The 13,907-nt window shown below is 48.0% G+C and overlaps 1 protein-coding gene across 1 annotated transcript in view; it reads left to right on the top strand.

Moving 5' to 3' along the window:
- The window catches only part of nmbr (neuromedin B receptor), a 35,499-nt gene extending 22,980 nt beyond the window's left edge, over positions 1 to 12,519 (top strand). Inside the window, exons 3-4 of the mRNA XM_034678526.1 lie at positions 4,668 to 4,906; positions 12,354 to 12,519. Of these exons, the coding sequence (XP_034534417.1) occupies positions 4,668 to 4,906; positions 12,354 to 12,519 (405 nt within the window). The remainder of the gene's footprint in view (positions 1 to 4,667; positions 4,907 to 12,353) is intronic.
- Positions 12,520 to 13,907: the final 1,388 nt, after the last annotated feature.

Raw genomic sequence — 13,907 nt, 5'->3', positions numbered from 1 at the left:
CAGTGCAGTTTTGCAGTTTTTTGCTTGATGGTTCCTTGATGGTTCCACTGGCCACTGGTGGAGGTTCTGAGGGGAGGGGAGGGGAGGGTGTCATATGTTGCTCTGATGAGGAAACTGAGGCGAGCCTGTGGCAGTTTCCACACATCAGCCCAGCTGATTTTTACAATTTGAGTCACCTTCCCATGTCGTCCAGTGCCCCCGCTGACCCTGACCCTAATCAGCAGAGTCCACCAGCTCTTAACTTTTTATCATTGTTCTTAAAGTTTACCGTCCCTGTCTTTGAGAGCGGAGTGAGTCAAGGTGAGGCGCTGCAGGCTGCTGTTTAACTCAATGATGATAAGCTGGAACCTATCCGCTCTCTCTAATTAATTAAGGAGGAGCTCATTGTGCATATTCTCCTGCAAATGGACTCATTTAGTCTCCCACCCAGCTGTAATAATCTGCTCATTGTGTGCAAATTAGTCTCTGCTGTAGTCACGTCAGACTTCCAGAGATTTTACAAGCTCGCGTTCCAAAAAAGAAACAATAGATGGGACACATTTGGAGGCTGTTTGCATGAAATCTACAGCTGACACATTTAGATTAGATATATGTCCCTTGCTTTGCTTGAGAGAACTTGCAGCACTTGTGCATGGTGGGTTCAGCCTAGGGGTGGGAATTGATAAGATTTTATCAATGTCAATTCCATTGTCGATTCTGCTAATCAATCCAATTCCTTATCAAGTCTCCTAAAGATTCCTGAGTTTTTTTTTTTTAGGGGAAAAAAAAGTAGTTCTACACAGTCATCCACACCAAAAGGAAGCATTTAATTTTTTCCAAAATGATGTCTGCACAAGACTGAACATGAACATATTCAACTTGAACATACTGAACAATAGGTTGACTTCATTTTCGGCTGCGTGAGTCCGGACATGGAGCCTCGAGCCTGGAGGAAAATACTTTGAATTTGGAGAGGAAAAACGCTTTTCCTCCAGGGGTCATCCTGGAGGTATTTTACCCGCTCTTGGTGCCTCATTTTCGGCTGCGTGAGTCCGGACATGGAGCCTCGAGTCTGGAGGAAAAGACTTTGAATTTGGAGAGGAAAAACGCTTTTCCTCCAGGGGTCAACGTGGAGGTATTTTACCCGCTCTCTGTGCCTCATTCTCGGCCGCACGAGTCCGGACGTAGCCCCTCAATCCTGGAGGAAAAGACTTTGAATTTGGAGGGGGAAAACACTTTTCCTCCAGGGGTCATCATGGAGGTATTTTACCCGCTCTTGGTGCCTCTTTTTCGGCCGTATGAGTCCGGACATGGCCCCGGGAGCCTGGATGAAATGATTTTGAAATGGAGAGGAAAAACACTTTTCCTCCAGGGGTCATCGCAAGGGTATTTTACCTGCTCTCGGTACCTCATTTTCGGCCGCGTGAGTCCGGACGTGGCCCCTCGAGCCTGGATGAAAAGACTTTGAATTTGGAGAGGAAAAACGCTTTTCCTCCAGGGGTCATTGCAGAGGTATTTTACCCGCTCCCTGTGCCTCATTCTCGGCCGCATGAGTCCGGACGTGGCCCCTCGAGCCTGGACTTTGTATTTGGAGAGGAAAAACGCTTTTCCTCTCTATATGAACATTTGGGTTGAGGAGGCCTGTCATCCTCTGAGAGTGTTCTTTAAGGATGGATTAAGAAGCCTGATCAGAAACATCATTCGTTTGTTCGCTCTTATTCTGAAACCCTTCCATCAGCTCACCATCAGGAGTGCATCCACTCCGAGCTCAGCAGGTCTGACGTGTTTGACGGGCGGCATACACGGAGAAGCACTTTGAAAAACACTGTTGACATTTGTGTGAGTGTGTGTTTGTGTTAGCTCCAATCATTACGTGCAGAGATGACTGACCTGTGCAAACAACGTGAGTGACATCGCTGACCTTTTTCACACGTCTCTGACAATCCTTCAGCGTGGGGCCCGTCAAGGCCAAACTCCAGGTCCATTATTCTGCTCTCAGTGCACCCTCTCTTTGGAACAATGCAGGACGAGTGCAGCCAGTGTTCTTCCTCTGTCCATCTAAATGGAAATCAATGCTTTTAGCTTTATGTAAATACAAACTGCATGACTTATGTTTGCTCAAAGCATCCCTTCTGCAATTCTGACTCTGCTGGGGAACATGCTGAGGACATTTGTAGCTCAGAGTTTAAGATTTGAATGCTTGAAGTTTAAGGGAGGGATGGTGAAGAGTCGAGGATAAGAGGGATAAGTAGGCGTTGAAGTGAGGAGGGATGTGTAGGGGTCCAGGTAAGGAGAAATTAGTAGGGGTTGAGGTAAGAGGGAATGAGTAGGGGTTGAGGTTAGGGGTCGAGGTAAGGATGCATGAGTTGGAGTCGAGGTAAGGAAGGATGAGTAGGGGTCGAGGTAAGCATGCATGAGTAGGGATCGCTTTAAGGAGGGATGAGTAGGGGTCGAGGTAAGGATGCGTGAGTAGGGGTCAAGGTAAGGATGCGTGAGTAGGCGTTGAAGTGAGGGGGGATGTGTCGGGGTCCAGGTAAGGAGAAATTAGTAGGGGTTGAAGTAAGGAGGGATGCGAAGGGATGAGGTAAGTAGGAAGAGTAGGAGTTGAGGAATTAAGGGATGAGTAGGTGTTGAAGTGAGGAGGGATGTGTAGGGGTTGAGGTAAGAGGGAATGAGCAGGGGTTAAGGTAAGGAGGGATGAGAAGGGGATGAGGTATGGAGGAAGAGTAGGGGTCGAGGAATTAAGGGATGATTAGGGGTCGAGATTGGGAGGGATGAGTAGGGGTCGAGGTAAGGATGCAGGGGTTCAGATAAGGATGCATGATTTGCGTTTGAGAGAAGGAAGGATGAGTAGGGGTCGAGGTAAGGATGCGTGAGTAGGGGTCACTGTAAGGGGGGATGAGCAGGGCTCGAGGTAAGGAGGGAAGAGTAGGGGTCGAGATAAGGATGCCTGGTCCTGATCCTGCATTAACTTAATTTAAAGAGAACATCAAAGCCATGTGAACAGCATAACAGGAAACCTCATATTAGGGGTCTAGGTAAGGATGCATGAGTTGGTGTTGAAGTGAGGAGGGATGTGTAGGGGTCGAGGTAAGGAGAAATTAGTAGGGGTTGATGTAAGGAGGGATGAGAAGGGATGAGATAAGTAGGAAGAGTAGGAGTTGAGGAATTAAGAGATGAGTCGTGGTCCAGATAGGGAGGGATGAGTAGGGGTTGAGATAAGGAGGGATGAGTACGCGTTGAAGTGAGGAGGGATGTGTAGGGGTCGAGGTAAGGAGAAATGAGTAGGGGTTAAGGTAAGGAGGGATGAGAAGGGGATGATGTATGGAGGAAGAATAGGGGTCGAGGAATTAAGGGATGAGTAGGGGTCGAGATAGGGAGGGATGAGTTGGGGTCGAGATTGGGAGGGATGAGTTGGGGTCGAGATAGGGAGGGATGAGTAGGGGTTGAGATAAGGATGCATGATTTGCGTTTGAGGTAAGGAAGGATGAGTAGGGGTCGAGGTAAGGAAGGATGAGTAGTGGTCGAGGTAAGGATGCGTGAGTAGGGGTCACTGTAAGGAGGGATGAGTAGGGGTCGAGATAAGGATGCCTGGTCCTGATCCTGCATTAACTTTATTTAAAGAGAACATCATGGCCATGTGAACAGCATAACAGGAAACCTCATATTAGGGGTCTAGGTAAGAGGGAATGAGAAGGGGATGAGGTAAGGAGGAATGAGTAGGGGTCAAGGTAAGGATGCATGAGTAGGTGTTGAAGTGAGGAGGGATGTGTAGGGGTCGAGGTAAGGAGAAATTAGTAGGGGTTGAGGTAAGGAGGGATGAGAAGGGATGAGGTAAGTAGGAAGAGTAGGAGTTGAGGAATTAAGGGATGAGTCGTGGTCCAATTAGGGAGGGATGAGTAGGCGTTGAAGTGAGGAGGGATGTGTAGGGGTCGAGGTAAGGAGAAATTAGTAGGGGTTGAGGTAAGAGGGAAGGAGCAGGGGTTAAGGTAAGGAGGGATGAGAAGGAGATGAGGTATGGAGGAAGAGTAGGGGTCGAGGAATTAAGGGATGAGTAGGGGTCAAGATTGGGAGGGATGAGTAGGGGTTGAGATTGGGATGCATGATTTGCGTTTGAGGTAAGGAAGGATGAGTAGGGGTCGAGGTAAGGATGCGTGAGTAAGGGTCACTGTAAGGAGGGATGAGTAGGGTTCGAGGTAAGGAGGGAAGAGTAGGGGTCGAGATAAGGATGCCTGGTCCTGATCCTGCATTAACTTAATTTAAAGAGAACATCATGGCCATGTGAACAGCATAACAGGAAACCTCATATTAGGGGTCTAGGTAAGAGGGAATGAGAAGGGGATGAGGTAAGGAGGAATGAGTAGGGGTCAAGGTAAGGATGCATGAGTAGGTGTTGAAGTGAGGAGGGATGTGTAGGGGTCGAGGTAAGGAGAAATTAGTAGGGGTTGAGGTAAGGAGGGATGAGAAGGGATGAGGTAAGTAGGAAGAGTAGGAGTTGAGGAATTAAGGGATGAGTCATGGTCCAGATAGGGAGGGATGAGTAGAGCACACAAAGCTCTCATTGTTGACTGCTCTGAGTCCTTCATCTGTCCCTGAATATGTAATCCAACGTATGTGTTTGAAGTGCGATGATCAAAAGAGTCCGTCTTTGTGATGCTTCTCCTCTTTCTCTCTCTCTCCTGCTTCAGATGGAGACGAGGAAGCGCCTGGCGAAGATCGTGCTTGTGTTCGTGGGCCTCTTCGCCCTCTGCTGGTTCCCAAACCACGTGCTCTACATGTACCGCTCCTTCCACTACCACCAGATGGACCTGTCTCTGGCCCACCTGGTCATCACTCTCCTGGCCCGAGTCCTCAGCTTCTCCTCGTCCTGCGTCAACCCCTTCGCCCTGTACCTGCTGAGCGAGAGCTTCCGGAGACACTTCAACAGGTGAGAGAGAAAAAGAAGCACCTCTCGATCCAGGCGTGCTTCTGTTTTACCCTGAAGCAAAGTGCAGAGTTTCTGCAACGTTAGAGCTGGTGCTGTTGAAAAAAGAAAGTGTCAGGGGAGGAGAGGAAAGTGGGGATGAATTGCTTGGCTGCACAGGGACGGTGGGTACTTGGTGCTAAGACAAACTTCCTCAGGAAGAAGGGAACACAGAGACAAATTACAGCGGGGCGGTGAAACTCAAGTGAGACAAATCTGGTAAAGGTTTGTTCTCAGTCTGTCTGCAGCTCCCCTGTGCAAAGGATTATGGGTCAGAACAGCCAGAAAAACATGCTGGCTTGCAGAATGCAAATTGCAAAGGGATGTTTACCGTTTTCACCAGATTCCAGTGGATTAAAATAGATGATCTTGACTCTCTAAAAGCAAGAGGAAATGTTTACAAGTCACAAATGATCCCATCCAATCAGAGACCTGACAGCAGCCCACCACAAGGGGAAGGTGTCTGCTGCTGTGGAGCCTCAGTTAGTTCAAAATGTCTTTATAAACAAACAGAATGATTAACAAAGCTGAACTATGAATGTTCGAACAATGAGACCTTCTGAGTCAGTCCGCCTACTGTCTTCCCCCTGAAACATTTGTGTTTGATGTTATATTCAAACGCTGTGATGTGATGTTTCATGCTGACTCCCAAAACTTGGTTAGGTTTCACTAACAAGACCTTGCCCTTGTGATACGACAGTTTTAAGAATTTTATGTAAGTAAGTTTAAGGGAGGGATGGTTAAGAGTCGAGGATAGGAGGGATAAGTAGGCATTGAAGTGAGGAGGGATGTGTAGGGGTCCAGGTAAGGAGAAATTAGTAGGGGTTGAGGTAAGAGGGAATGAGTAGGGGTTAAGGTTAGGGGTCAAGGTAAGGATGCATGAGTTGGAGTCGAGGTAAGGAAGGATAAGTAGGGGTCGAGGTAAGCATGTATGAGTAGGGGTCGCTGTAAGGAGGGATGAGTAGGGGTCAAGGTAAGGAGAAATTAGTAGGGGTTGAGGAAAGGAGGGATGAGAAGGGGAATGAGTAAAGATGCATGAGTAGGGGTCGAGGATAAGAGGTATGAGTAGGGGTTGAAGTGAGGAGGGATGTGTAGGGGTTGAGATTAGGATGCATGAGTAGGGGTCAAGATAATGAAGGATGTATAGGGGTCAAGGTAAGGATGCATGAGTAGGGATCGAGGTAAGGAGAAATTAGTAGGGGTTGAGGAAAGGAGGGATGAGAAGGGGAATGAGTAAAGATGCATGAGTAGGGGTCGAGGATAGGAGGTATGAGTAGAGGTTGAAGTGAGGAGGGATGTGTAGGGGTTGAGATTAGGATGCATGAGTAGGGGTCAAGATAATGAAGGATGTGTAGGGGTCAAGGTAAGGATGCATGAGTAGGGGTCGCTGTAAGGAGGGATGAGTAGGGATCGAGGTAAGGAAGGATGAGTAGGGGTCAAGGTAAGGATGCATGAGTAGGGATCGAGGTAAGGAGAAATTAGTAGGGGTTGAGGAAAGGAGGGATGACAAGGGGAATGAGTAAAGATGCATGAGTAGGGGTCGAGGATAGGAGGGATGAGTAGGGGTTGAAGTGAGGAGGGATGTGTAGGGGTTGAGATTAGGATGCATGAGTAGGGGTCAAGATAATGAAGGATGTGTAGGGGTCAAGGTAAGGATGCATGAGTAGGGGTCGCTGTAAGGAGGGATGAGTAGGGGTCAAGATAAGGAAGGATGAGTAGGGGTCAAGGTAAGGATGCATGAGTAGTGATCGAGGTAAGGAGAAATTAGTAGGGGTTGAGGAAAGGAGGGATGGCAAGGGGAATGAGTAAAGATGCATGAGTAGGGGTCGAGGATAGGAGGGATGAGTAGGGGTTGAAGTGAGGAGGGATGTGTAGGGGTTGCGATTAGGATGCATGAGTAGGGGTCAAGCTAATGAAGGATGTGTAGGGGTCAAGGTAAGGATGCATGAGTAGGGGTCGCTGTAAGGAGGGATGAGTAGGGGTAGAGGTAAGGAATGATGAGTAGGGGTCAAGGTAAGGATGCATGAGTAGGGATCGAGGTAAAGCGAAATTAGTAGGGGTTGAGTCAAGGAGGGATGAGAAGGGGAATGAGTAAAGATGCATGAGTAGGGGTCAAGGATAGGAGGGATGAGTAGGGCCTGAAGTGAGGAGGGATGTGTAGGGTTTGAGATTAGGATGCATGAGTAGGGGTCAAGATAATGAAGGATGTGTAGGGGTCAAGGTAAGGGGTCATGATTAGGGGTCGCTGTAAGGAGGGATGAGTAGGGATCGAGGTAAGGAAGGATGAGTAGGGTTCAAGGTAAGGATGCATGAGTAGGGATCGAGGTAAGGAGAAATTAGTAGGGGGTTGAGGAAAGGAGGGATGAGAAGGGGAATGAGTAAAGATGCATAGGTAGGGGTCGAGGATAGGAGGGATGAGTAGGGGTTGAAGTGAGGAGGGATGTGTAGGGGTTGAGATTAGGATGCATGAGTAGGGGTCGACCTAAGGAGGGATGAGTAGGCGTTGAAGTGAGGAGGGGTGGGTAGGGGTCGAAGTAAGGAGGGATGAGTAGGGTTTGAGATAAAGATGCATGAGTAGTTGTCGAGGTAAGGAAGGATGAGTAGGAGTCAAGGTAAGGAGGGATGAGTAGGGGTAGAGGTAAGGATGCATGAGTAGGGGTCGAGGTAACGAGGGATGAGTAGGGGTCAAGGTAAGGATGCATGAGTAGGGTCGAAGTAACGAGGGATAAGTAGGGTTTGAGGTAAGGATGCATGAGTAGGGGTTGACCTAAGGAGGAATGAGTAGGGGTGGAGCTCAGGGTGATAAGTAGAGGTTGAGGTAAGGAGGGATGAGTAGGTGTTTAGAGGCCTGGTCCTGATCCTGCATTCACTTAATTTAGAGAGGACATCATGGTAATGTGAACTTTATTTGACAAAAGCACACATGAGGTCATGTATTAAAAAGAGTTCAGCTTCAGTCTCCAACACAGAAACTGAAGGTCGTGTTCTTGGATGTAAATTTCTGTCTGTGACTCGACTGTCACCCGAAAAACACCCAGAGCAAACTTCAGCACTCATCCTGAAGCCCTGAGCTGCTGACCTTCCCGCTGGATTTAATGACTCTGGAGTGATAATGAGATAGCTACAGATCTGCCTCGCCACAGTCACAGAGTAACGCTGTTTACTTCTAAACAATGACAGCGGAGACGAAGACGACACCGGACAGAGCGATGAAGCTGCAGAGGAACTTCAGGCCAAAAATGCATGAATATGTTTATACTGCGTTCCTGCATGAAAGAACCTGTAGTGCTTCACAGAAACATGGACGTGTAGAAGAGACTGCTGCTCTCAATGTGCATATGTTTGTCACTTAGGAGCAAATACTGAGCGTGCATTTACAGCATGTCCGGGGAGGAGAGGAAATGTAGCAGAGATAAACGTCCCTTATCATCTGAGATATAGAAAACATGCAGAGGACGGCTGCTTGAACTATTTCTGATGTCTTAGCTGATTGCATCCACAAAACCATTCATGGGTTGTTGTCATGTGGATAAAAGCACAACGCCTACATGCAGCTGAGACATTCTGCTGTGCAGGATTTGCAGGGCGCTGGTGGTGCAACAGATTGATCACATAACATTTGTAACCCTGCAAACGAAGCAATCATGGCTCCTATTTCTTTAAAGTCTCCTATTTCTTTAAACATCCTGCAACTCATTATCATTCTACTGCAGCATAACAGGAAACCTCTTGTTAGGGGTTGAGGTAAGGAGGAAGAGTAGGGGTTGAGGTAAGAGGGAATGAGAAGGGGATGAGGTAAGGAGGGATAAGTAGGGGTCGAGGTAAGGATGCGTGAGTAGGGCTCAAGATAAGGATGCATGAGTAGGGGTTGAAGTAAGGAGGGATGTGTAGGGGTTGAGGTAAGGAGAAATTAGTAGGGGTTGAGGTAAGGAGGGATGAGTAGGGGCAGAGGTAAGGATGCATGAGTAGGGGTCGAGATAAGGATGCATGAGTAGTGGTCGAGATAAGGATGCATGAGTAGGGGTTGAAATGAGGAAGGATGAGTAAGGGTCAAGGTAAGGATGCATGAGTAGGGGTCGAGATAAGGATGCATGAGTAGTGGTCGAGTTAAGGAAGGATGAGTAGGGGTCAAGGTAGGGATGCATGAGTAGGGGTCTACCTAAGGAGAGATGAGTAGGTGTTGAAGTGAGAAGGGGTGGGTAGGGGTAGAGGAAGGGAGGGGTGTGTAGGGGTCGAGGTAAGGATGCATGAGTAAGGGTCGAGGTAGGGAGAAATTAGTAGTGGTTGAGGTAAGGATGCATGAGTAGGGGTCGACCTAAGGAGGGATGAGTAGGCGTTGAAGTGAGAAGGGGTGGGTAGGGGTTGAGGTAAGGATGCATGAGTAGGGGCAGAGTTAAGGAGGGATGAGTAGGGGCAGAGGTCAGGATGCATGAGTAGGGGTCGAGATAAGGATGCATGAGTAGGGGTCAAAATAAGGAAGGATGAGTAAGGGTCAAGGTAAGGATGCATGAGTAGGGGTCGAGTTAAGGAAGGATGAGTAGGGGTCAAGGTAGGGATGCATGAGTAGGGGTCTACCTAAGGAGAGATGAGTAGGTGTTGAAGTGAGAAGGGGTATGTAGGGGTAGAGGAAGGGAGGGGTGAGTAGGGGTCGAGGTAAGGATGCATGAGTAAGGGTCGAGGTAGGGAGAAATTAGTAGTGGTTGAGGTAAGGATGCATGAGTAGGGGTCGACCTAAGGAGGGATGAGTAGGCGTTGAAGTGTGAAGGGGTGGGTAGGGGTTGAGGTAAGGAGAAATTAGTAGGGGTTGAGGTAAGGAGGGATGAGTAGGGGCAGAGGTAAGGATGCATGAGAAGGGGTCGAGATAAGGATGCATGAGTAGGGGTCGAAATAAGGAAGGATGAGTAGGGGTCGAGATAAGGATGCATGAGTAGTGGTCGAGTTAAGGAAGGATGAGTAGGGGTCAAGGTAGGGATGCATGAGTAGGGGTCTACCTAAGGAGATATGAGTAGGTGTTGAAGTGAGAAGGGGTATGTAGGGGTAGAGGAAGGGAGGGGTGAGTAGGGGTGGAGGTAAGGATGCATGAGAAAGGGTCGAGGTAGGGAGAAATTAGTAGTGGTTGAGGTAAGGATGCATGAGTAGGGGTCTACCTAAGGAGAGATGAGTAGGTGTTGAAGTGAGAAGGGGTATGTAGGGGTAGAGGAAGGGAGGGGTGAGTAGGGGTCGAGGTAAGGATGCATGAGTAAGGGTCGAGGTAGGGAGAAATTAGTAGTGGTTGAGGTAAGGATGCATGAGTAGGGGTCGACCTAAGGAGGGATGAGTAGGCGTTGAAGTGAGAAGGGGTGGGTAGGGGTCGAGGTAAGGAGGGATGAGTAGGGGTCGAGATAAGGAAGGATGAGTAGGGGTCAAGGTAAAGATGCATGAGTAGGGGTCGAGGTAAGGAGGGGTGAGTAGAGGTCGAGGTAGGGAGAAATTAGTAGGGGTTGAGGTAAGGAGGGATGTTATACTTCAGCATAATAGGAACCCTCTTCCCAACCCTTCACTCCACATTCTGCACAATCCCCCCAAAACTCTCCCCGTCACATTGAGACCGTAACCTGAGGCCGATCTTTTGCTTTCATTCGGGTGAGATTTGGTGGCCGTTGCTGAAAAATTGGAAGACTAAGTTGTGCCTTCAGGAAGTAATTATGAAAGTGTTGAAGCGTGAAAACCTGCCATAGTTCACCTGTCGTAGGATTTATTTCTCGTCACCCAAAGACACGTAGTGACTGAATGATGTTGTTGTTCCCTGTGTGAGGATTTCCATCAAGTGGTGGAACTTTAAGCCTTCAATTTTCAAACTTGTGGAGCAAGAAACAAAACGCCAAGTTCAATATTCTCTATTTTGTTTCCATTTGAATCTGAAAGCAGACTCTGCTGGTGCAAACTGAGATCAGGAGTCTGCCTTCCAGTGTTCATTTCACATTGGATTGGACTCTGGTTTTTATTATATGATGTGTTCTTGTGTGTAAAAATATAAAACAGGGTAACATGCACTTGTTGATTGATGACTTCCTGTGACAGGCTGAGTTATTATCTGAGGGGCTCAGTGTTAGCTTGGTCTCTACCTGCAGCAGGTGTGCTTTATGAACCACCTCTCCTTGTGACGAACAACAGAATCAGAACACACATTGACAGGTTGCAGGTTGCAACTAATAAAACCAAAGCTCTAAGTTCGCCTGGTGCACCCCCACAGAGTCTCAAACCTCTTAAGCCAGACCCACTATGGACCCACAGATCAATATCCAGTTTGGATCACAAAACCTCACGCCCACTAAGTCTGCCCGAAATCTGGGTGTCATGATCGATGACCAGCTAACCTTCAAGGTTCGTGTTGCCTCGATTGCTCGGTCCTGCCGTTTTTTCCCTCTATAACATCAAGAGGATCAGACCCTACCTGACAGAACACGCAACACAGCTCCTGGTTCAAGCTCTTGTAATGTCACGCATTGACTACTGCAACTCTCTACTGGCAGGCCTCCCTGCATTCACAGTTAAACCTCTGCAAAGGATCCAGAACGCAGCAGCAGCACGTCTGGTCTTCAACCAGCCTAAGACAGCTCATGTCACTCCCCTGCTCATCTCACTACACTGGCTTCCAGTTGCAGCTCGCATCAGATACAAAACTCTAATCATGACTTACAAAGCAGTCACCAAAACCGCTCCAGTTTACCTGGAACCCCTCATCCAGGTCTACTGCCCTTCTCGCCCGCTACGCTCAGCCTCTGAAACGCGCCTAGTGCTTCCAGCACACAAGGCCTCAAAATCACTAGCTGGACTCTTCTCTTCTGTTGCCCCTAAATGGTGGAATGAATTGGCCAACTCCATTCCATCTGCAGAGTCCCTCTCTACTTTCAAAAGACAGCTAAAGACCCAGCTCTTTAGGAAGCACTATGCACTTAGCTAGACTGTTCTCCACTGTTGTCCCCAGTGGCAGATCATGTCTTCCAGCTACAGATGACTCACACTGTCCTGCTCTACTCTGGGAGTCTGTGTTCAGGTCTTGAGTGACCCAGCACTTGGTACTTTGGTCATTATGTGGTGATGTTAATTGTTGATGATGATAATGGAAGGTCTTAAATGGTTTGGTTGCTTCATTGTAGATGTTCCTTATTTACTTTGTGCATTGTCTTTACACTGCTTGGCAGTACCTGCACCCAAATGGACTTGAAGCACTTTGTTCCTCTTACTGATCTTGTTTCCTCTTGTCTAGATCTTTGCTTGTGTTGTTCTTGTTCTCGTATGTACGTCGCTCTGGATAAAAGCGTCTGCTAAATGACATTGTAACATTGTAACATTGTTGTAACATTGTAACTTCCTCAAAGTCTTGCAGCTGCACTGTGTACTGACTTTGTCCTCTCTTCTTCCTCCTCAGTCAGCTCCGATGTGGTCGAGGTCATCGCCCCGAGCGCCAAGTCAGCTACATGCACAGCACCTCCCACATCCGCCTCACCTCCATCAAGAAGAACACGCCCACCACCGCCATCACCACCACCGCAGCAGCCAACGGCAACTCCAGCAGACAGGAAGTTGCTCTGTGAAGCGGGACGCTGCGGGTCCCTGATTTTCAGCTTCATTTCACCGCGGGCGGTCCTGCAAACACAGGACTCCTGCATCCGCAAGAGGACCGGTAGAGGTATTCTGATTAAGGGTGTGTGAGTTCTGAGGACTCTGAATTATTGTACCAGTTGTGTTTGTCAAATCGGACTCATGGGACTCATCTTCATCCTCAACTTGGCAAAAAAAAACAAGAAGTGCCTCTTGGAATTACAACGAGGGAACCCCAGATCACCCATGCTGAAAGAATTTCACCTTTCTCTCAGGCAACTCTTCTCCAGCTACACGGAAATGTCTTTTGAAACGTGTTTTCTCACTGAAGGTGCAGTCCAACAACGAATCCAAGGCTGAGGGAATGGACTAACAGCATGGGGTCCAACACTAGCATGTGTGCCGTGGAAGCTTTTTCTCTGTGCTGAGCTGCTGGTGTGTCGTCATTGATTGAAAAGCAGTCTATCGGGCTGCATGGATCCACAGGGAGGGGTCTTTTCGTCTGCTGCTTCTTGATAAGGACGATCAGGTGGAGCATCATCCCCAGAGACAAGGACAGTAGGCTTGGGACCACATGATGATTGGACTCATGCGTCCTCACTTACAAGGTGGTCTCTCTCTCTCTCTCTCTCTCTCTGAGCTCCTTTTACAATAAGTTCTGGGATCAGTGGAATGCATTCGTAGCCGTTGAAAAACTACCAGAAGCCTTGCAAACCAAATATCACGCTGTGTGTCGGTGATCTTCTCGGTAAATGTTTGATTTTTGGTTCCTGTTACGATGTGTGTCCACCAGATACAACTCTGTTTGATAGATGATATCAATAGAAGCATGCACGGTACTCTCCTGCAACACAGATTTTAGGTCTTTTAGCCCCCAGAACTACTTTCCCTTGAACTAAAAGGTTCCTGTGCCCCCATTGTTGTCTGCGTTTCGACCGCGGGCTGAAGTCCCGGGTAGATTGTGCAAATCAGGCCAGTGACGTATGGAGGAAAAAAAAGTAAATGCACTACACCACCAGACCAGTAGAGGGCAGTAAAACAAAGAGGACAGGGGAGGTATCATTATGAGCAACACAACAGTTAGCCTGTTAGCATGAAGAGACTCAGCTGGTCTGTTTTAGATGGTGCTATATTTCATCACAGATGGATTCACTGAATCAACACGTGAGAGGAGATAAGCGCGAGTAGCAAAGACGTTTCAACACGGCTTTAAAATCCTTTTGAACTCAAAAAGCCGTGGCAGAGATCGGCCGGTGTTTCGGTTTAAACGGCGACCCTGTTAACTGGAGACTCTCAGCCGGATGCATCCCTCATAAACGTCTTCAGACGATCATTAAATATCTGATGAGGATATTTTGAAATCTTAATAAAAACTAAACTA

The sequence above is a fragment of the Notolabrus celidotus genome, unplaced genomic scaffold, assembly GCF_009762535.1.
Source record: "Notolabrus celidotus isolate fNotCel1 unplaced genomic scaffold, fNotCel1.pri scaffold_170_arrow_ctg1, whole genome shotgun sequence".
Lineage (NCBI taxonomy): Eukaryota > Metazoa > Chordata > Actinopteri > Labriformes > Labridae > Notolabrus > Notolabrus celidotus.
This window is presented reverse-complemented; position numbering and strand designations above follow the sequence as displayed.